At 40.6% G+C, this 24,355-nt stretch overlaps 1 protein-coding gene across 1 annotated transcript in view; it reads right to left on the bottom strand.

Annotated features, from left to right (window-relative positions):
• Positions 1-24,355, bottom strand: part of Crb1 (crumbs cell polarity complex component 1) — a 179,683-nt gene that overhangs the window by 47,129 nt on the left and 108,199 nt on the right. Inside the window, exons 6-10 of the mRNA XM_075987426.1 lie at positions 16,022-16,978; positions 11,178-11,725; positions 9,375-9,540; positions 5,392-6,298; positions 3,106-3,234 (exon numbers count right to left, since the gene is read on the bottom strand). Of these exons, the coding sequence (XP_075843541.1) occupies positions 3,106-3,234; positions 5,392-6,298; positions 9,375-9,540; positions 11,178-11,725; positions 16,022-16,978 (2,707 nt within the window). The remainder of the gene's footprint in view (positions 1-3,105; positions 3,235-5,391; positions 6,299-9,374; positions 9,541-11,177; positions 11,726-16,021; positions 16,979-24,355) is intronic.

Raw genomic sequence — 24,355 nt, forward strand, 5'->3', positions numbered from 1 at the left:
AAATGCCTGCAAATATTTAGAAGCCCTGTTTGTCCCTTAAGGGCGCTATTGAGTTTGCCACCTTATAATTGTTGATTTTATTAGGAGGTCACTGGCAGGGTGATTTTGCCAACCTGGAATCTACAGAGCAGAAGGAGCCCTGATGGTGAAGGTTCTATCTCTGCCTTAGGATAGACTTGGTTAATTCTGGGAGATACTGAATTACTTTCTTTTGAAACGACACTTTTTTTTTAACCTGAGCAAAAGTAAGAAACCTGTTAATAAACTGTGTTCTAGTAGTAACACGGAATTCAGTACTGGGACACTGCCTGCCTCCTTTTCTAAGGACATTTTGTTTTTGATTTTTTTCTAAACTGACACACGAACGCAAAAACGACACACACTTGTGGGGTAAATTGTGTGTGTGTGTGTGTGTGGTATCGGATACTTGGTATGCATTGTTGTAATGTTCAAATTAGGTTCAATAATTCAAACAGCACATCCTTCAACTGACGCTTTCAAATCAGCTCTTCTAGGCTTTTGGAATATTATTATATATAGTGAACAAGTCCTTTCTCTGGACATCCATGGACTGATTCAGTAGTTCTGCCTGTCCTGTGCCAAAAGCTCTGCTAAGGCCTGGGGGTAGAGCGGTGGTGATGGCATTTGTATTACTTTAGGAAACTAGTGAAATCGTAGCCCCAGGATCTCTGCGGAACACCTTATGATGTAAACTGTTTTTAATCTCCACTTCCCCCAAAGCAGAGCTTCCATGTGTGCCCCAGACTTCTCACCAGGCTTGAAGGCAAGGGCTGAGGTGGAGGAGCTGTGAGATCCCTGGTGTGAGGGAAAAGGCAATTCATTCCAAGGAAAACAGCTCCTTACTCCAGCAGGATACCGAGCATAGCCGAGACCCTATTTGCCTTTTATGGTCCTGGCTTCTGGGCTGGAAGAGGCTTCTCTGATTAGATCCCAGCCAGACTTGACAACTCTCAGGAGCTTGCCAAGCACGCTGTGTCCTGGGTGGCCAGTGCTCACACCATCCATCATCTGGACCCGATGAAATGACACTGTGAAGCTGGAGGCTTAAGCAGGCGGATAGCTTCTTCGTGTCCTCGGCTGTGTGGAAGTCTTGCTGCCCTAGGCCCTGGGGGACCCATCTGAACGTTCCCAGTTCTTTCTACCACTCTTTCATTTCCTTACTTATTTCTGTTTTGAGCAAAAGAGTTGATGCTTTCATATGAATGACAAATGCCAGTGAAGCTATTATTAGAAAATAATATACTGAATGTAGTGCCTCACCCCCCAAATCCCAACAATGGGGGAAGACAGGCAGAAGGATGACAGCAAGTTTAAGATGAGCCTGCTCTATGTAGCAAGTTCTAGACAAACCAGAGCTAAAATGAGACCCCATCCCCAAAGGAAAAATAAAACAAAACAAACAAAGAAGATGATAACTAATATGTGGAAAGTCAAAGAAAAGCCACTCCGTGCTCCTGAATTAACTAATAATGCTCAATGGGTTGGGGGATCAGAATATATTAAACACACATTCACTGTTTGAAACCATTTTTCATTAGTAAGGCTTAGTTCGATGAAAGTCCTCCCAGGAAAGGAACGAAAATTAGCGACCCTTTCCCCATCTTAATCATTTAAATGACAAGTATGAATTTGAAAATTGATAGGTATCAGAAGAGATAGAAATATTAAGAGCAACAAATTCAAGGTATTGGATGAACCCTACTCATGGTGTTGTTAGTGGGGCTAATATTAAGCCAGGAAGCAACCAGCATTTAAATATAGCAAAGACTTATCTACATTTGGGACAAAGATATGTTTATAATATGCTGAAGATGTGGAAGCAGAAGTCAACCGAATGCTGACTTAATAGCTGACGTCATAGCGCTACAGAATGGAAAAAGGACGTGACTTCTCTACTTCCTTTCACACACACATATATGGATCTTGGTTGTATCTTATTCTAGTCTACAGAAGATGCAGGAGCACATTTTATATTTTGTTTAAATTGTGCTCAGCAAACACTTACTCAAGAAATCATGGCAGCGTTCCCAAGAGAAGTCCACGCTCGCATGGCAGCTCAACTTCATTGTTGTGTACATTTATTTCAGCATCAATCAATGTCACTCACACACACACACACACACACACACACACACACACACACACAATGAAAACAATTAAACCTTGCTTACAGAGCTCAAAGAAGTGGGGATAATATTGTAAGGTAAATGGATTAGTTTTAAAAACTAGGGGCTATGTTTTATCTGCGTACATAATACCTGTGCCCATAGACTCCTGGTTTGTATCTGTCTGAGGGATGGATATCTCTTCGGAGATCTTTTGTTGTTGTTTAGTTTTTGTTTTGGTGTTGTTGTTTGTCTTTTGGGACAGGGTTTCTCTGTGTAACAGCCCTATCTGGAACTAGCTCTTGTAGACCAGGCTGGCCTTGAACTCACAGAGATCTGCCTGTCTCTGCCTCCTGAGTGCTGGGATTAAAGGTGTGTGCTACCACCACCCCTGCCTCTTTGGAGATCTAATCAAAGCAGGGAGAATGTTCTTTCTTCCCCTTGCCCACACTCCAACCAGTCAAATGCATACACAACTTGGCTTGCATCCAAGCTGGTCACAGTCCGATTGCAATGGTGGACCCTAAGTGAAGAGTTGAAGGATTCTCTGTGGAAGGAATAGTTCCCTGGAAGGGGTACATACACTTTAGAGTGTAGTTTATCATAGGAGGCATCTTTTAGGTGTGTTTTATTTTACCTTAAAAGTAACCATATTTTGGAATCATATGTTAGAGTTAGTCAGGGGAGGGGAGGACTCCAGGAATCCAGAAGGTACTTATAGGAAAGAATAATAAAACATTATATATATTAAAAAATCATATTTTCCTATTTGAAGTCTCGGCTGGTAAAATATTCTATACTTTGACCTACACTGTCATTTTTCTTCTTTTCTGTTGCTTAATTTCTGTCTGGACCTATATTTCAACAAAGATTTTCCTGTGGGAACTGAAATGAAAAATTGAAAGAGCAAATGAACTCTGCGCAATCCCACTGTTCCTTAGCCCAGAACTCCTGCCCATGAAGTTCTAGTGTGACTCACCCCTCTCCAGTGAAACCTGGCCGGCACACACATTTCCAGTCCTCCTGGACCTGAGTGCAGTTGCCTCCATTGTAGCAACTGAGATTTGTCTCCTCGTTCCCACAGACTGCTGAGGGTAATCGGCTCTGTCTAGAGAGATAAAAGGAATGGCCACAGCTGTTCATCTCATTCATTTCATTCAAGAAAAACATGTTTTTGGAAAGTTCATATATGTAGTCAGTGTTAGGCTAATTAAGTCCCAAGGCTGGAGGAACAATAAATGCTCACTCATGCGGCTGCCTTGTACAAACACCAGGTTCTCCAGCAAAAAAGCCCCTGCTGGAGGCTTCTGCAACCAACATGGCCATCCATCTTCGGTTCTCCACCAGCCATTCCTGCAGGAGATAAGATCTATGGCCTGGGGTGGCAGTAAATTTAGGGCTAGCTCACATAGCTAGATCTGCAGCTGCTTTTCTAATAAATCAACGGAGGCCACAGGAAAATTGCATCTCTACAAAGGCCAGGGAAGCAACGAGAATACGCCGGTGCTCAGGCACTCATGCGATGTCTCTGCTGGCGTTCAGAGCTGAACTACAGTTGCCCTGCCAAGACTTGCCTGCTCCCGCCCTCATAATTCATAGCTTTGCATAGTGCAAGCCAAGTGCTGTCCAGGAGGTTTGTGTATAGTATTCAGTGTAACTGCATGTGAGTTCAGCGTGCGAGTCCCTGTACGGCAGCAAGGCTGAATGGGCTGAAGAATCCGCATAAAAGGAAGAACAGCTTGTTAAAAGCTAAGAAGACACTGCTAGACAAAAAAAAATCCTTATTTAGGCTTGAAAGCTGATTTTTAAACAGATTTTAGGAATGTTGCTCAGGTCCTTTGGCCTTGTGAGTGTGTGTTTTGTGTGTGTACGCATGAGTGTGTATGTGTGCATGCGTGTGTGGATGTGTGTGTATATGCATGTGTGTGCATATGTGTTTGTGTGTGTGCATGTGTGTCTGTGCATGTATGTGCGCGCGCGCGTGTGTGTGTGTGTGAGAGAGAGAGAGATAGAGAATAATTATCTGGGAAGTAACTGGAAAGAAAACTTCACTTTTGTTCTGCCATGTACTACAGCTAACACAGAGAAACCAGCTGCAAAATGATATAAGGGCGTGTCTTTTCAAAAGAGCTAATTAATTCTACTTCAAAAAGAGAATATCATAAGGACGTTTCAAAAGTGTCAAGGATGTCAATAGCTCTAACAGAGGTCATTAGCAATGCAAACCTCCAGTTTTATACACACCTTAGCTTAATAAACAGCTTCTGAAGAGTTCATCAGAAGGGACTCTTGAGAACTTTATTCTTTACACTTGACTTTGATGAATCAGACAAGAAAAAAAATCAGAGAACTTGTTAGGAGGGCATACATGTTTTCTTATCCATGGTCACTGTGTAAGACTCCTAATTTTGATCTCAAATTTCTCTTGCTTTTAACCAGGTCTGCTATTTATTGGCAAATGAATCTGTTGACTCACAGAAAACAGCACCTATTGAATAACCCAAGCACTTAGCACTTCTCACTGGTCCTTGCCATCAAGAGTGCTGAACAATAATAGGTGTTGTGAAGATAACACAACTTTTTATAGGCATGGCTGCCTGTAATGTCTGCCAAGAGAGTCTGCCTCTGAATTCAAGTGATGTCTACAGGCTGCTCCACTCCAGCTAATCTTGCCCAACTCCTGGAATATATTATTGGTTAATAACAACTCTCTCACCTCCCTACAATGACTCAATTATTTGACAAATGGAAGGCAGTGTAAATTGTATACTAATAATAACACCAAAGCAATGTGACTTAGAAGGAAAAACTTATTTTTTTAAATTTCTGCATAGCATAAAATTGAAGTGATCACGAGAACAATCAACTACTATTGCAATTTGAGAAAAAGGGGGGGGGACTTTTTAAATGGGTGACTTGAATGAATATGCTCTCAGCAGCATGCTAGGCATTAGTGGAAAGGCCACAGAACATCTGACTACGTGTTAGTGTATGCCCTAAATTTCCTTTACTGAGCTGTATTATAAATCTTAAGTTATACAACATAAACATTGTGTTTACTATCTGGTTAAAAAGCTGCTATTCATAGTTGTGGAATATTTCACAATATAATCACATTTTTACATGATCAATTGTGACAGAGGTGCTCAAAGCCAGCCTTGTTTAGCACGTGTGGACATTTAAAGGGGAGATATTTCTGGCCTGACAAGGAAAATTCAGAGCAGAGCTCCCAAAACACTGAGCTCCGCATAGACTTTGTGCTCACCTGCAAAACCTGCCCGTAAAATTTCCAAGACAGAGACAAGAATAGCCATGGGTTCCGCTGACACACGTGGCCCCGTTTGCACACTGATGACTCTCGCAATTGTCCAGGTCCACCTCACAGTTCACACCAGTGTAGCCAGGCTCACACCTGCAGTGGTAGGCTGCAGCTCCATCAGAGCAGTTGCCATGGATACAGGGATTAGAAAAGCATTCATCGATGTTGTTTTCACAGTGTGTCCCTGACCATCCCAAGAGACAGGAGCACCGATAGGAGCTGTAGCTGTCTTCGCAGTTTCCTCCATGCAAACAGGGGCTGGAGTGGCAGGCACTTAATGGCAAGCAGCCGGTCAGGACCACGTTTGTAGAGACTTTGAGAAACTGCTCTTCCTGGGGCTTATTAATGAAGCCGTGAAGATTTTCAAAGTAAGAGAGATATATGCCTCCAATGTCTATTGTGCTCAGACAGCCCTGCAGGCCTTCCGTATTGTCAATAGCTTGGTCACCCACATAGATGTCTGTACTGTGCATCAAAAAGTTCAGGCTTCCGGTAGCAATTGCACTGGTGACAGGAGGTGTTTGGTTGTCCACCTCCATTTGCCATCGGGAGGTCTGGGCCAGGGGGTCGATCATGGAAAACGTCACTTGGTGCCATCTGCCGTCATTCACCACCTGCACACTCAGCAGACGGAGCAGATGAAAACTGTTGCCACTCTGCAACTGAAATAATAATCTGCAGTCTTGAATGCTAATATTAAGAAACTCGGGCTCTTTTTCCGCATGCAATATCATTGCATTTGTATCACGTGTTCTGAAGCCAAATGTGATGTTGGTGAGTTCTCTGGAAATGTTCCCATTGCTTCGGAACAGTATTTCTCGTCTCAAGCCACTGAAAACAGCATTTGCAATACCTAGAGCGGGAAGAGGAGAAACGGTTACCTTCATTCTTTGTATTTCTCCTCACATCGCGCATGTCTGTATGACTGACACATTAGGTGTTGTGCTCGTTGCTATCTAATTGTGCCCGTTATCGATGTTTTCTGTCATTGCTCTACAAGAGAAGAACTGCAGATTCACTGAAGGTGAGTAGTTTGGTCATTAAAGCATAAAGCTAGGGTGTCAAACCTGCCAATGAGAATACGAAAACTCAACTCGTACCATTTTTTTTTATTTAAAATCTTCTGGAACGTCAATTATTGTTTCATTTTCCTGTAAATACACAGACATCATAAATTTAGTTTTGGTGACACACTAGTTAGTTAACAATAGACCCTGACTTCTGATTAAGTTCACCCACATGCAGTTAGCAGAAACATTCACAATGATGGGTTGAGTTATGCTGAAAAAAAACCCAAACAAAACAAAACAAAACAAAAAACCCTTCAATTACATGGCCAGATATCAACTTGCTACCTATAGCCAAGTAACTTCATGTGGTTGGGGAAACAATAGCACTTTGTATTCATGTATTACACCGAAGACAGCACTTTTGAAAATCTTACTGCATTTCTCTATTTGAGTTGCTACAGCATGATTAATTCACAGTTTGTTCTAGCTCTTAAAATATCTGGCCCTATGAGGCAAAAGAAGACACAGAAGTGCTTCAGCTTTCTACCAATCCTGTCAGCCTAATTAATCATGTCTGGGCCAGCCCTCTTTTCAGCATTACAATGGACACTCTGTCCATATTCCTTTCAGAGATCAGGCTTTCAAGTCCCATTCAGGGTACCGTTCATTTTTGCTATTTTTAGTCATTTTTCTGTGTGCACCCAAAATTTTACCCCTGCACTAACATTTCCCTTCCCTTTTTGCCATTTTCTCCCATGAAAGTAAAATCTGTTATGATTGCTGAAAATTTAAAGCAGGGACCCACAGGACCCATAGCGCCGCTACCCTGACCGCCCTCTTATCTCTTCGTTCCTGTTACCATAAAAACTTAGTACTTTGTATACACCTTCCAACTTTCTCATCTCCCGTTTTCTCTACTCTTGTCCCTGTCACTTCACTGAAATTGCTCTTGGCAAGGTCCCAATGACTTCTGCCGTTTCAGTCCAGTGATCAATTTTCTGTTCTCCCTTTTCAGTAGCAGTGACCTGAAAACACATTTGGGACCTTTCTTGCCATGCTCTCCACCAGCCAGCATCATTGGTCCTACAAAAGATGGCTTCTTAGTTTCCCTACATCTGTGGTAGCTGCAGAGGACTCTAAACACCGCTTCTTAGTTCAGGACTGAAGTTCTAAACACCACCCTCCAAGCCTGTGGGATCTGACCCTTGTTTAACTACTTGTAGTTCATAACATTCTCTTCCTAGTTCACATGACACAGTCACAAAATGAAGGAGCTTGTCCCAACCCAGGCCTTTCATACTCTCTGTAATTTAAACCTGGAGTCTTCTTTCTCCAACTGCCCCATGCTCAGTACCTCCTCAGTGTTGTGGTCTGCTGGAATTTCACCTTCCCCCGCTGCCCAAGTTAAAATAGGTCTTCCTTGTCTCATCCTTCTAGTCTATTCCTGATTTACTTCATAACTCCTGTTGCTGTTTGAAACTGGGTTTTATTTGTTTCTTAACTCTGCTCTAGTGCAGAAGCTGCAGGGAACCAGGTGTCCTTGCTCTACAAGTGCTTACTCAGGCATTCCCTCAGCCTGGTGCCTGGCCTTCAGAAAGTGCCCACTGAGCTCTAGTAAGTGAATGAGCTCGGGAGTTACATCACCTTTTACTCTGGAAAGTGCGACAATGATCAAAATATCGCATCACAAGAAAAAAGGAAATAATTCAAGTGTTGTAATTTGAATATAGGGTTTGGGTAGATTTAAAAGATATCTCATTTAATTTCTCTATTAATTTATTTTATTATTTTTCTTACCAGATTTGGGAAAGGAATTTGGGAGGGAAGGAACATAAACAAACATCATGCATTTTTTTTTTTTTTTGGTTTTTCGAGACAGGGTTTCTCTGTAGCTTTGGTGCCAGTACATCATGCATTTTTAAACAAATGTTTAAACAACCAATCTCATTATCTCTTTGCTGTCTATCACATTTTGTAAATCTATTTAGCAAGTCTGCTGGAGAAGGTGAAACCACCTCTTGTGATCTAGGGAAAATGCTCGGTACACTTTTAGATCTCGCCTTTTCTTTGGGGAGCTTTGCTTCAATAAATAATGCTTCTAACTAGAGAGAGTTTTCAAATTTCAAATCTTATTTGAACACTTATTGCATATGACCAGGAGATCAAGCAAACTCAGGGTAAACTATGAGCCTTATTCAGACTTCTTTACTAAGTTCTGTCTTCCCAATGCACTTTTCTGTTGCTGTGGGAGACCTTAAGACTTTAGAGCATATCTTTAAAAGCACAATTTTTGAACAACAAGAAGGGATTTAAATTTCATTTGAACACAGAGCATTGTCTATATCTGGACTGTAAATTATTTGACCTAAGGGAGAAGGCAATGCATAAACCATAGTACTTAGTTCAAAGTCATGACTGTGATCTTTAGATTGGAAAACCAGTCAGAAGGGGGGGGGGGACCAGTTACTATAAGCAGTGAGCCTGTACCTAATGCACCATACACATAAGGCATACACCAAGAAATACGCGGGGTAGGCCTTGTTCTCCCTGTTTAGATGTGAGGAAGCTTTAGGTTTTGATGGCCATGTGCATAATCAAGGAACCACAGTGTGGCAGATGCATGGATTTGCTGCGTATTCCCCGTATCGAGAAAGCTTAGTTCTTCACAAATTAGATTGAAATAATCAAAGAGCTGGGTTTGTTGCTGCAATGGTCCATTTTTCTCTCTCAGAAACTAGGGCCAGCAAAAATCACAGAGATCATCCTGGTCATGATATTGGTCACTCCTGGCTTTGTAAACTTCTCACACATGTTTCTCTAAGTTGTCTAAACCTGAATTCTTTTTTTCACTGTCTCTGGCTTGGACAATTGAAAGGTACCAAGTAAATTGGATGGACGACAGCTGTGAATGCTACCTACATTCAAACCCTTGAGGAACCAGCTGGCACTGTGCACCGGGGGGACATGGGCTGAGTTGACACCACTGAACTTCCTCGCAGGCTTTCCCCGCCGTGTGTGTAGGGCAGGAACAGGAGAAGTCATCCCACAGGGAATAGCAGACACCTCCATTATGACAGGGGTTGGACTGAGAAAAAAAGAAAATCAAAGGGATAAAAAGCAATGGCAATGAAATATGGAAATGTTAAAGGTGAGATCATCAGTTACTTTAAAATGCCAATGCCCCTACGGCTTTGCATTTTAGACGTTTTGCACATTGTTAATAACGTTGAATAAAGCCCACAACTACCATTTCCAATTGCTTACTAAAAGAGCAGAGGAAAGAGCAATAGACAGAGGTGGGGGAGAGGTAAAAGATAAAACAACAGAATGACAGAGAAGAGATAATAAACCGATCTGTGGCACAAGGAGGATTATTGAAATATAATGATGTTCTCCTTAACTTATGAGTTACTAGGCCCTTTGCACACACTTATTATCACTGCTTATGAAGATTATTATACCTGGATGCCTCTAGTTGCCCAAGATTGTATAACCAGGTGAAGTAGTGAGAACTGGTCCTCAATCCTGTAAGTCCCCGTTAACATCTCCCTCCCCATTAGTCTTGCCTCTGCATCTGCAACAGTCTTATCTCCCTTCTCAAAGCCACTCAGAGAGGAGTCAAAACACAAACATGTTTAAAGTAATTGTTTACCTCCTGCCCTGCGTTTATCCAGGATCTTTCATTTAATGGCTTTGCTTAATTGCTTACCCTCCTGTCTTTCTTTACACTTCTAGAGATAGAACACAGTCCTTAGTCTTGCTAAGCATGTACTCTACCACTGAGCGATCCCCCAGAATATTACATAATTTTATAAACCTTAATTTCTTCATCTGTAAATATAAATGAGATAACAATGTTTATTTCATATAGAAGTCTTTCAATATAACCAAGCTGATTAATTCATATGAAATCATTTCAATTATGAGAAAAGTATTACTATAAGAGCATTATGGGGGTTCATTCATGTATATTTAAAATTGAATCTTGTACATTGTAATTTTGGGGTTCATGGATGCTCGAGTTATGTCAGTGTGGTTCCTTCTTTTCCTCCAAAAGGTCATGAAAAGCTAAACATCTCACATACGTAAAATTATTTAGAAGACATGAAAAATGTTTGAAGGAAAGCACTGGCTCTGAGAAATTATATATCAAAGGATTTTAAAACCAGCTGCCAAGGGGCAACTGAGACTTTGTTATTAATTAATGGAAGAAGCTGGGCAGTGTCATTAAATTTAGTGGGGTCTTCTAAAAAGAATTGGTTTAGCTAAGCCTATAGAATACCATTAAGAATTTGTAGCTTAAAATACTATTATTCTCAGGGAAGTTGATCGTTTGGGGAGAGGGAGAAGCATGTGGCTGGAGTTGTGTTGGCTATAACATATTCATGATGTCAATAAAGATCAATGTCACAATTTAATGGTTTGTTGTAATTCTACCAATCATCCTGGAGATATGTAAATGAAAAATATTCCATGACTGGTGTGTGATCAGCATTTTATTCACATATAAAATGGTACCGTGAAGTGTGGCCATCTCCCTGAAATCCCCACCTACATTTGGGAATTTGAAGAAGGAAAGCTGTGACCTCAAGTCCTTCCTGAAGTACATAGTGAGTTTTCTGTCTCATAAACCAAGAACAAAAGCAGAATGGTTACAATAAATTATTTAATAAATATAATTTTAGTATGCACTATGTATATAGCCAATATGAATGACCCTACCTTACAGTTATTGTCTCCAGGACAGCCTTGAGTTACATTGACAAGAACTGGATCACGATATCCGTTGTTTGTTGAATTGGGGAAGAATTCCAGGTTTTGGTTGTTTAATCTTATATCTTGAATGCAGCCTTTGAAGAAGCCACCATATACTTCAGTCTTTTCCCTGTCAGGTAGGCCACCAATGAAAATGACGTCTCCTTTTTGAATTGTCCACACAGGAACAGAAATGAATCCTAGGTTTTGTGAAGACTGATACAGTTCAATTTCATTTGGTTTGATTTTCAAGGATATTAAGTGGGCATTTCCGTCACTAAGAAAAAATGTCAGTACTAACTTGGGAAGGCCTGGAGTCTGCAGTACTAGGCTGCCATGTTCTAGCCAGACACTCACATACTGGTAAGAACTGTTTCCCAAAGCTAGAAGAAAGCCAGATGGTTGACGTGTTCTCACAAACATGGAGAGGCTGAAGTTCTGTCCATAATTATCATCAAGATTGAAGATGGCATATCCAGGGGAGTCATCCTGGCCAAATCTGCCTGCTACATACTCTTCAATGTCAAAATAGGCAAAGAGAAAGAAAGAAAAAAAATCTTTACATTTAAATGTAAAAAGGGATAGGAGACCAAACTGTCACAGGCATACACAACCAGACACTTTCTCAAGTTCCAGACAGGCTACAATACAATAGGATGGCAAAGTCGCCTCATTTTGTGAGCTTCTAAGTCTGTACTAAAAATCATTACATTTTGGGTTATCATAGAGGCCCTTCAGTTACAAAGGAAAAAAATAAAGTTTCTGCAATGATCAGCTAAAAAGGATTCCCATCACCTCTCTAAAATCCAATCAATGAAACATTAGACCCCGCTGAGCTTCATCTGGTTAAGAGAAGGATGTGGGGATGAGCATGTCATACACCTCTGCGCTACACTGCTCAGGTGATTGCTGCTGAAACAGACATGTCATGAAGCTGAACTGTTCTGTATAAAGACAAAGATCAACAATAAGATTAGCAAGCTCAGTTTGGGAAAGTCACCCCAGGTAATAAGAGACAAGGCAGTTGAGATCTTAGAAGGGCATAACTAACTGAGGTCAAGTATGAGAAGGGCTGAGAGTTGACTATTGAATTTGCAATGCAGAAATTATTGCTGAGCTTGACAACAGTGCTGTCATAAAGATATTGCTGCTTTGGGTTTTCATATCTCAGTTGTAACCAGGAAAAAAAATATTCTATCATGGTTAGATATCATCACAAATTGAGGTTTGTGCGAAAGTAAGACATATTTTCCTTTAGCTGAACCATAGTGAATCTTGCTTAGACAACCATCTGTGTTTGAAGACCTTCTGCATAAAAGGCTACATTTTCAGAACTCTGACTTGATTCCTATAGGAACGCTGCATTGTGAATCTGCATTTAGACAGCACCTGCTTCAGGCAACTACAGGTAGCTTTCAAAGGTACTGTCAGATAAAATAACCTCTTTGAAGAGGTTAACATCTCTGAACACACTGTGGCACTTTTGTATAGGATAAAATGCTTAATAAGAAAATTGGGCTCTTGAAGCCCTGGAGTTTTGAGGATAGGCACAAAAATCCCTCAAGCTCAGGGGGCCGGGTCCTGCTGGCCGTCCTAGGATGCCTGCAGCATCACTTTGTGGGTCAGAATAAAAGACAGGATGCAGAAATGGGTTTCTTTTTTTCCTTAGAAACTTGACTCTCCAGTAATCCTATTCTTCAGAAATCACACGCAGGTAGTCCGAGTGTGTGATGTGCTACAGGATTTTAGAAATACCGTAAGCCACAGAGGAAGGACTTGACTATGGGCATGGAAGTTGTGATACTAATACATCTTGCTGACATGTTCTAAAGATGTATGGATGAAAAAAATGATTTGACAAATTGTAATGATTGACGACTGTAGGATGAAATTTAATGAGTAAAGAGGAAGCATTTGTATTTAAACGTGACTCATCAGTTTAGGGTGGAAAAAAGAGGACTCCACAGCCTCACAAATGACAATGATTGACAAAAGACAATGTGTAAACAATGTGCCACACACTTAATACGATGCTAATATGGCCAATGATGGCATATTATATAGAAATATGAAAGTTACGGACCCATGACTCTGTGTCACCAAGCACATTTAGAAAGAAGCAAAGGAATGGCAAAAAGAGCAAGCAGCTGGTGAAGTCTCAACGCCATGTCACTTAGAGGCACTAGAGGAAAGTACTATGTGTTGGATGATGGGAGGGGTTGCTGGGTATGAAGTAGTTTTCTTCAAATATTTGGGAATCTCCAAGAAGAGATGATAATCCTTAAGTGAGAACACCTCCGCCCCCCCCCCCCATGAAAACTGTGTGAGAAAATACAAGCTTTGGGTAAATCACAGCCCAGATAAATGGAAAGAAATACCTGCTTGGAAACTTAGGCTGAGATGGAATGGTGAATCCTGTGTTCCTAAAGCAGATTCAAAGCAGAGGTTTGCATAAGAAATTCAACTACTGAGTGAAGCCCTGTCAAACCTAAAAGAGGAAGGTATATAACTACATATTGCTTTTTAAAAATAGATACTTTCCAAATAAAGCAAGAGGTGTTTGATACACTCCTACAGAACAACATCTCAGAATCCCTGTTCTGACACATAACACAATACACATGATGTTAACACTTCTGGCAGGTCAGGGCCCCATGCAAACCCTCTCAAAACTCCCTAGTGGGGCATACATGATTTTTGAGATCAGCTTCAAGATATTGTCAATCTTTCCACCTTGTGTGTTACCTAGAGAAGCAAACCCTCTACCCAGCCTGTCTTCTTCTTTCATTGTATTTGCCAGTGGTAAATATTGTTCCAAAATCATTATTTGGAGAGTGGAGAGGTGACTCATATGGTTAAGAACACTTGCTGCCCTTGTAGAGGACCCATGTTTGGTCCCCAGTACCCACACCAGGCAGTTCAAAACTGTCTTTAACTCCTGTTGCAGGGAATCTTCAGACCTCAACAGGCACCTGCACTAATGTGGTACCTATAAGTACACACCCAGACCCACACACATACACAGAAAATAAAACAGTAAAATAAATCTTTAAAATTCATTATTTGGGTGGCTCGCTCTCCAGATTTTTAGTGCGTCTCATATAGCAGATAGACTCTAAGTTCTCATTTGTGCTTGTAAGCATTTTTGTGTGTCTGTTTGAAAAAAATAAAATACAGAAAACATTCCCTCATAGATTCTAGCAAATAAAAAATATTTTAACTTCATGGTTCAGAGATGATATGAAAAATATACTTCCCTTTAAACTTTTCTCAAAAACTTCCAGAAAGAATTGGTTTTGTGAAATTCCTGCGCTATAACCTTTTGATGCCAAACACAGGGTTAAACAGTTTCAAATAGTACAGGAATAGAGGATATAATCACATTCAGTGTGAGTAGAGGGATATAATCAGACTCTGGGAAACATGGAGAGTGTAGCCAAATCAGGAATTTGGTTTTAAAAGTTCATTATTTTCCAAGTTAGAATAAAAAGATAAAGAAAACCAGAACCCACTGGATTGGCATCTCTCGAGTCTGTTCCCTAGGACAGTCAGCGTGCCCACGGTCAGCGTTAACCTTACGGGTCACCGCATCTGGAAGCCAGTCAAAATGAGCCCGCATCTGTTTGTTATTTTGTATATGTAGTAAAAATATTGCCTTGGGTCAATTAGATTTTTCTTCAAAAAGTGGACCATTTCCTCGGCATAATTTCACCTTTTCTCCTTGAAAAAGAATCACAAAACAACTTGCCACGCCGTTTAAAATATTACGTAGAGCATCACATGCCATGCCTCATTGCCCAACAGCTCCGTGATTGTAATGAATATTGCGGTAAGAGGCAAACCCGCGAAGGGTTTCTAATAACTCTTAGCCATTGAACATGGAGTAGGGGATAGGCTACGGCTGGTTTTCATTTGACTTCATATAACACAGAGAAGACCATTTACCAGATGCTGTTCTACTTGGACTTATTCTGAAATGTTAGAGTAAATTGCAGCCGAACTTCAAAGCAGTCTGTTAGGGCTCCCCCTCAGACCTCTCAATACATGATGATGATAATAATACTAATAAAAGTGAGCAGATATGTATTGACTGCTATCCGTGGCAGTCTTTGGAGTGGTGCTGGAAGTAAAGGGTTTGAAATACACTTCAAACTGATATGCTAGAGGAATAGGGTCGATTTGTATATACTAACCCCTGGATTTTACTGATAATACATTTTGTGTCTTCTTTCTGTCTCTTCTGAAGATATCTATCTGCTCTGTACAGTAAGACCTTGGAAGAGGTACTGTTGAATAGAACTGAAGGTCTGTCAATCATAAGAACGATTCTTAAAGAATACAAATTGCACAGAGAGAAAGCAAGGAAATGGATGTTCGCTGAGATGCTGCCAAGCACAGGATACAGTACTACTATGTGGCTTTAATATTTTGTGTCTCAAGCTCCCATTTCTCCAGAAAGATCATATCTTAAATAAGATTTTCCATACATTTGTGATATACAACAAATGGCAAAGCTCTAAGGGCATTTTACCAACTGGATGAAATGCCATTTCAATAGGAGCTATTTGCTTATTGTCAATTATTATTACTATTGTTGCTATTTTACTTCTCAGCCCAAGTAAAGCTTAGCTGTCCCCTGAAACCTCCTAATTATTACATGTAACTGCTGTCTCCTTTTGTCTCTTAGTGAGCAAGCATCAGCATAGGTCCTGAGGGCTCCTTATGTTTCGTAACAAGATGTCGCTGCCTGGGCGTTTCTGAGCTGGCTCTGCTCTGAGGCACAGTGCTCCAGGGCACCCCAACCCTCTCACCTCTCAGGCAGTTGGAGCCTGCATAGGGCCTGTCACATTCACACCGATAACCCTGCCACAAGTTGATGCAGCGTCCTCTGTTTTGACAAGGTTGACTTTCACACCAGTCCTTCCGCATGCAGCCTGCTTTGACGTTCAGTGACAAGCTAGACGAAATGTTCTCCAGAGTAATGTGATTCAAATCAAATTTAATATCTTGGAGACAGCCTACAAAGGAAGGTGTGGATGGCGCATGAGAGATGTTAAGCGCAGACACACTGTTGCTGGTTGCTCCCACTGGTAAGCCCCCCAAAAAAGCGTTTTGGAAAGCGCATAGTGATTGATGATTCTCTACTGGAAAAGAAGTCTTAGTGGTGCATTGCCCCTTGCAGGAGCTGCCAATCAGGGCTAGGATTATAGTTTCTGTAAATGTTACTTCTACCAAATGCCATTCTCCGTCACTAGTGTTGTGGGAAATATGTAGAAGCACCTTTATCTGGTTCTGGACTTGGATTGATAAGTGAACACAGCCATTTAACAACTCCAGCTTCATAGACATATCTGTGTTGCCTCGGTAAAGAAGAAGTGAGTTTGGTTGAACAGTCTGAAACCTCAAGGATATGTTACATTCTGGCTGTATGGTTGCATGTGAGCCACTTGTGAGCCACAGGAAACTGTTGCTCTCAAAAGAAAGTGTGGTGTCAGCTTCACACAGTGACCCCGCATAGCCAGGAGAACACTGGCAGGTGAATCCATGCTGGTCATTTTCAAAGTGAGGGATGCATTTTCCGTTGTTGAGACACTGGTGATGATGGCAGCCTAGGAGAACTTCCGAACAGTCTTCTCCTCCATAAAATGTCCTAGAAAGGTCATCAAAGGGGCAATGGCAGGCATAATTCCCAGGCAGATTCTCACAAGTACCACCGTTTTGGCAAGGGTTTGGCAGACATTCATCCATGTCTTCTTCACAGTGGATTCCTGTTCAATAATAATCAACAAGTTAAATGTATACACACTCACATAGACACATATAATCAAATCATTAATAAATAGGTCAAATTATTCACACTCACATAGATACATATAATCAAATCATTAATGGAAGTTTCATATACATTTTGTATATAATCAAGAAGTTCAGATCAAGTTCAGGGTTATAACTGTGATAGAGTAAAATATAATTCTTGAGGAAAACTCAAACTCTGTTTTCTGATTCTACGCATGCTGTGAAAAGAGCAGTCGCGACAGACTAGAGTTCTTCTAGAAATAGAACATTTGTCAGTTTCAGCAGTCAAGTTCCCATTGTCAACATACATATGGCACTATCATGAAAGCAAAACACAGAGAGGGAAGCTCGGCTTTGGCAATGATCCTAGAGTTAAAATTGTTTAATTCCTGGATGTTTTTTTCAGTTCCTGTTTATCCTGTTAGTTTCCTCTCCTCGATGTGGAAATAAGGATTGCTTTTTCTCTTGTTGTACCATCCTATAACCCCTAGAACCAAAGTTGGCCAGACATCTTTGATAATGAATTTTCCTCAGGCAGATGAAAGGGCCCATTCTTCTTCCTGCGCTCTTATATAAAGCAAGACATCTATTCTACAACAAGTTCCCGCTGATAATTTTTATTTCACTTTCATGAAATCTTGTTCTTGACTTCAAGAAAAATAGAACACTATCCATAAAAGAATTATTAGATCTATTTTAATCAAGCTAACAAGAATAGGACATCATGCTTATCAGTTTTTGTCAATGTGGCACAAGCTAGGGTCACATGGAAAGAAGGAATTGCATTTGAGGAATTGCCTCCATCAGAATGGCCTGTAGGCAAGTCTGTGGGGGCGTTTTCTTGGTTAACAGTTCATGCAAGAGGGCCCAGTACAATGTAAGTTGTACCATTCCTTGGCGGGTGCTCCTGGGTGCTATAAGGAAGCAGGCTGAGCAAGCCAAGAAGAGCAAGTCAGCAAGCAGCTTTTTCCCCAGGGTCTCTGCTTGGGTTCCTGCTTTGAGCTCCTGCTCTGACTTCCCTCAATGAGGGACAATGATCTATAAGTCAAAATAAACCTTTTCCTCCCTGACTTTGCTTTTGGTGAGTATTTTATATCTGTTGCAGACATCAAGCTAGGACAGAGCGTTTTTAGGAGTGGCTGTAAATACAAATGAGCAAAACCAAGCTGACGCACGTAGAACACTGTATGATTCTCCCCAGTACCTTCCCCCACACTGGGTTTCTGTTCACAATCATCTGCAGTTTGCTAGGTGTATGTTCTTAGCTCGTTTTGCAGAAGAAATTGACTTTTAGCAAGTCCAATGTCTAAGTTCTAAAATATTTCTACAGCCTGACCCTAAATCATGCTTTTAAATTCAGTCTGAAACTGTCTTAACTGCTAATTGTGTGTTTCTAGACATTCTGGGTACTAATAAGTATATGTTATTTTCCCAGTTAGGCTTTTACTTTATATATATACTTTATAATATATATTAATATATTGAATAAATATATTTCATAATATATTAATATTATGAAAATAAAACAGAGGAAAAGTCTTCTTTGGGCAATGACCCTAGATACAAATGTGGGCTTGTTCCTTAGGTACTGTCCTCCCTGTGGTTTTACTTTCCATTACGAACTTGTCATCCAAAAAAATGAGGGAGGGGGACTTGATCGGAGGAGGGGGAGGGAAATGGGAGGCGGTGGCGGGGAGGAGGCAGAAATCCTTAATAAATAAATAAATTAAAAAAATTTAAAAAAAGAATCAAAAAAAAAAGTTCCCATCTTGATAGGGTTGGGTGAAAACCACAGCTATGTTGTGTGATCTTCAGCCAGTTGCTTCCTTTTGCTTTGAAAATCTTACTTTCCTCATCAATAAAATGGGAATTTAAAAATGGCATTTGCATGACAAAGATTTTCACAGGCTGTCTTAAGTCTTGTAAATGACTGCCAATCTGCTTGCTGTCTATGTTTTCAGTATATGTTGGCCATTGCTGAAAAGTAATAACCAAAAAAGTTACTCTCACCGACAAAATTCAAATAGTACTTGACCACTTAACGATAATTTACAAAGTATGGTTATTTGTTCTGTCCTTCAAATGGGAAGGTCTTGAAATAATAATATAAAGTAAATATGAGAATTAACGGGTATTAGTGTAGAATCTCATTAGACTCTAAATTCCACTAGGGAAAGAAAGTGTGTATTATTCATTAATCAGAGTCTAAGCCTCAGGTTAATACTTGGCTCATATTTGAAATTCCCAAGAATCCCTAAAACTAAAGATTCATTTGACAATAGACCTTTTAAATGAATTGATTAATGATTTTCCTAAAGTAACAAATATTTTATAAAGGATTAAATCTTGTCCAAAACCTAAAGTATACTTTTTATGTATGCTTACTAATTTAGGAAATGACAGTTCTTCACGACCCACCAGCAGACATTTAGGCACTTGACTGGAAGGTTTCCATCATACTTATATTTTATCTTACTCAGACAGCTTTCACAGAAGCTCTGGTAATAAAAAATATTTTAAGTTCTGTGAGAATGGTGAGGTACTATAATTTTACTTAAAATCCCCCCACCATGCCAGCACGGTGTTGAGGGCACATCTTACAAACACTCCATGGATAGAAATAACAGAGCTGGACAGAAATGACCTGCTTTATGGGTTTAGAGAATGAACGGAACATGAAAAGCAAAGATGAACTATAAGCGAGTATTCTAAAGAAATTTTAACTCCATCAGGGGTCTGATTTTTGTATTAGAAGAAATTTTCCACAAATTTTCTTTTTACACATTTGAGCAAGAAACCAGCAAGTATTTCACCAAGAGAAATTTCTGTCAGGTTTGGTAGGACATACTCCTAATCTTAGCGTTTAGGAGGTTGAGGCAAGCTTGGGTTACACAGTGAGGGCCAGGACAGTCTCACCTACAAAAAGAGATCCTAGACAGACAATAGACACAAACAAGAAATTTCTTTATGGACACACAACTTCAGATTCGCTCCCAAGAACCTTTATCTATCCTAGAACTTTATCTAGACTCTGAAAAGCCTGAAGCTGATTATTACAATAGTCTGCATTTTAGTTTCTCCCAGAATTTAGTTTAGCACCTACCATAAAACATCCTAACAATTAATGAAATGTTCAATTTTCAATTCCTTAAAATTTACAAAGTGCTGTTCTGTGTCTTAGTCTCACAGAATGTTGCAGGAAGTGGATGGATATGGAAGCTGAAGGCCACGCTTTGCTATCATTACCATATAATGATATGGCATTCATGAAAACACATTGCACACAGCAGGCTCCCAGTGGTTTCAGATAATCTGTAAAGAGCTACTCAGACACCACCAGACCATGTTTAGAAAAGCTCTAGTGAAGGCTTTGAATCACAGACAGTGAACAAATACACAAATAAAGAAATGGTGATATCATGTATACCACTCATGAAGTCATGTAGATAGCGTGAAATGACAACGAGGTCTTCCTGAGCTTAATGAAGGCAGGACAAATATGTGGAAACAAACTGGCGGTGCGAGCAATTGCACACCAGAGCGGCAGCCCTGGGGTGATCCCGGGAAATTGCACAGGCCAAAGCGACTGCAGCCTCACTTCAGGATGGCCTGGAAAGTTTTAGGGAACTAAGGTAGAATCCACATTTCATATATAAATCAGAGTGACCAAAATAAAAAGAAAATATTGTGTGCACAAGTTATTGAAGAAACAAAAACACCTTGGATGGAAAATGTGAAGACATTCCTAAGTGGCGACTGTATTTGGCAAACCCGCTGCCATGGAAGGTTCATAGAGGAAGATCAAGTCAGAAAGCTTAGGCCAGTGCAGTCAGATCGTAGAGCGCTCACAAGGCTTTTATTGTTTTATTTATTTACTTATTTACTTTTGGCAGTGGGAAGCAGTGGCGTAAATGTGGGCTAGAAGACCAATGTGGTCCCTTCCAAAGGTCAGTCCCACAGGGATGAGGGAAGAGAAAGAAACTAGAGACAGGAAGACGCGCCAGGGGTCGTTAAAACTCCACAAGCAAGACCATCTAAGCCCAAAATAGGATGCTTATTTCCCTGAAATTTGAGTCACCTACGTTTGTGTCTGTTCGGCATATTCATACCAATGACACTGCTTTCTTTATAGATGTTACTGCAGTTCTCGTTACACTTAGAATATATAGATAGGATCTTTCACAAAGTACCAATAACTTGCCAAAATATTTCCCCTATATATAAAGAATTAGATTTTGCTATTGTTTAAAGAGAAAGCCTGTCTTGACGTTAAAAGTCTCAAGGATACTCAGAATGAAGTGAAAACAGAACGGTTGCAGGGACACGTGCTCCTGTCTGTTTAAGATCAGTTCTACAAACGTCACACCAAATAAGGTCAGATTATTTGATGGGGTTGGTTAACTAAAAGTGGGGGAAAACGCATTGAAAATTCTTTCTCTGGACTTGAGAGATGGCTCGGTGGTTCAGAGCACTGGCTGCTCTTGCTGAGGACCCATGTTTGATTCCTGTGAACCACATGGTGGCTCATAGCAGCCTATAACTGCTGTCTCAGGGAATCTAATACCCTCTTCTGACCTTCACAGGGACCAGGTACACATGTGGTGAACAGGCATACATGCAAGGCAAACCATTTCATACAGTAAAAGTAAAACAAAAGATAACAAAAATTAAAGAAAATGAAATAGAAAATTCCTTCGCTGGTTAACTCACTGACTGGGCAAAGGATAAGGTCTGCTGTCTATCAAAATAAAAGGATTGGGTTGTAGTGACATGTGCGGCGGGGCTGTGTCCCCAGCACCCCAGTCACCTGGCTAGCTTATACCCCGAAATAACAACACACAAATTTGTATTCATTTAAACACTGCTTGGCTCTTTAACTCTAGCCCTTACTGGCTAATTCTGATATCCCGATCAACCCATCTCTAATAATCTGTGAGCACCGGTCTTACCGGGAAGATTCTAGCCTACGTCCATCCTGGGTCGGAGCTTCATCGTGTGTGCCTCAGAGAGCAGAGCTCTCACGTCCGCCCTGGAGATGGGAGCATGGCGTCTCTGATCCAGAGCAGAGCTGTCGAGTCTCTGAGCTCACTTTCTCTTCCTCCCAGCATTCTGTTCTGTTTACTCCACCCACCTATGTTCTAAGCTATGAGGCCAAGCAGTTTGTTTCTTAACCAATGAAATCAACAGATTGATATATGACACCCCCACATCATTGGGTGATATTCCTGGGAGTTCACCTGCCAGCCAGTCTTTCCATTGGGGTGTTTTAGTAGTTATTTGGTTGTTCATAGAAAAGTGTTGATGAATAGTGTAGTTGCTTAAAGTTTAGTTTTAAATCAATTCAGTTAATTAAAATCTTACTATTTATTTTGTATAAAATTCTAATGTAGCATATTATGCCTCATTTAAAAAATAATCATTATAGGAAAATCCCCATCACCTGCTATATTGCAAACATTAACAGAATACATAACATTTGTGAATAGAAAGGGAGTCAGACATGGTGGCACATACCTGTAACCCAAGCCCTTGGAAAACTGAGTTAGGAGGATCCTGACCTTAAGGACAGTGTGGGCTACATTGTGAAACCCTGTTTATATTTGTCTATAAAGTGACTTTTGCCATAATTTGCACTGCAAGTCATGTTGCTGGTGAAATACATGGTAGAAAAACAATTGCATTTTAATCTATTTTAATTACTTAGTATTTAAATTCAAGAAGTAATAAATGAAAAATATCAAAGGGTTGAGGTATGAATAGATCCACTTTCCCCTGCTCAAAGTTCCACTTTTTATATAGCAATAGCATCTGTTATAGAACTAAATATTACTGGTTAAATAAAAGTCTTAAAAACTATAGCAACAACATCAAGTATCTTATCTAAATAAAAAGAATAAAGCAAGTTACCTATAAGCATTGCCATAAAAATGTGAAAACGTCGTGTCCTGTCTCCAAACATATTTCTGTAAAAAGTGGAAACAGCTAGCCAACCCAAGTCTACTAGGTTGACTGAAACTGTTTCTGATGTCTTTAAGTCTTTCCAAAAGTGTGGACTTGTGCTTCTGGAGGAAGGTGAGGGCTCAGCTTTGACTCGCTCTCCTTGAGTGGATCAGTGGGGCTTAACGTAAGACTCTGTTGTGCCACTTACCAAGGCAGCACTGTTGTATTTTTAGATCTGATCCTCACAAGATGCACAGTGCCTCCCTCCTGTACGTCTCATTAGTCAATGTTATATGTTCTCATATTAAGCAACATTATTCTGAAAAATGGGTGAGCTCCATACAAATTATGATGCAGAGAAATTCTGATTATGCAAAATCGTCACCTGACTTTATTTTTCTTCACAATAAGGACAGTGCTGTGGTTGTCTTCTGTTTGTGTTGTTTCTTTGGGAGACTGGGGCCTTCTTATGTAGCCCTGGCTGGCTCCCAACTTAGGGATCCTCCTGTTACCAGCTTCTGTTACACCTGTTGTTTTGGGGTTTGGTTCAGTCCTTACCACTGAAACAAAACCATTCCCCTCAAGACAACAAAGAATGATTAAGAAATTTGTGGCGACTCCCAATCTGTTGACTCCAGTAGAGAATGAAAAGGAGAGAAAGGTGAAGGGAAGCAGTGGAGGCTTTCCCTGAGACTACCCGGAGCAGTTTGCCCTTCACATCTGAGCGCCACCCCAGGGAATTCTCCCAACTTCACCCCAGGCCTATGGGATCAGAACATCTGAATATCTGTAGACTTGTATTGTTGTTGACGAAGGGATACTGTGCAGCACCCATCTACCCAGCATTTACATAGTATAAGATATTATCAGTAATCTACAGGTGGTTTAAAGCATGCAGGACATCTGGCTGCTGGCAGTTATGCAAGCACCACACCAATTCAAGTATTGAGCATCCGTGTATTGGGGATCACTATTGGGTGTAGAAGCAATGGTCTGTGGATGCTAGGGATGACTGTACTCGTGTGATGTCCTCAGATTTGAGTTATCACTGTGAGTAAACAACAGCTTTCCTCACAGATCCAAGGTCACCTAACCTAATGAGACAGGATCGCTTAAATGTATGTGATACTGACAAATACTAGAGTCACTGGTTCTTAGGTTTCTTCTCTCTCTCTCTCTCTCTCTCTCTCTCTCTCTCTCTCTCTCTTTCTTTCTTTCTTTTGTATTTCTCACAGTATGGACATAAAGACGGATGGATTCTTCTTATAGGCTGTGCTGGCAAAGCAAAGGCAGTAATGATATCCTGAGGCAGTGGGATTTACTGAATGGGTTTAAGATCACCCGTATAATGGAGGCTAGGTACGCTGTGCAGGAAAGCAAGCAATAAGATAGGAAGGAGTGACGCCAAA

This window comes from Microtus pennsylvanicus, chromosome 10 (assembly GCF_037038515.1).
Source record: "Microtus pennsylvanicus isolate mMicPen1 chromosome 10, mMicPen1.hap1, whole genome shotgun sequence".
Lineage (NCBI taxonomy): Eukaryota > Metazoa > Chordata > Mammalia > Rodentia > Cricetidae > Microtus > Microtus pennsylvanicus.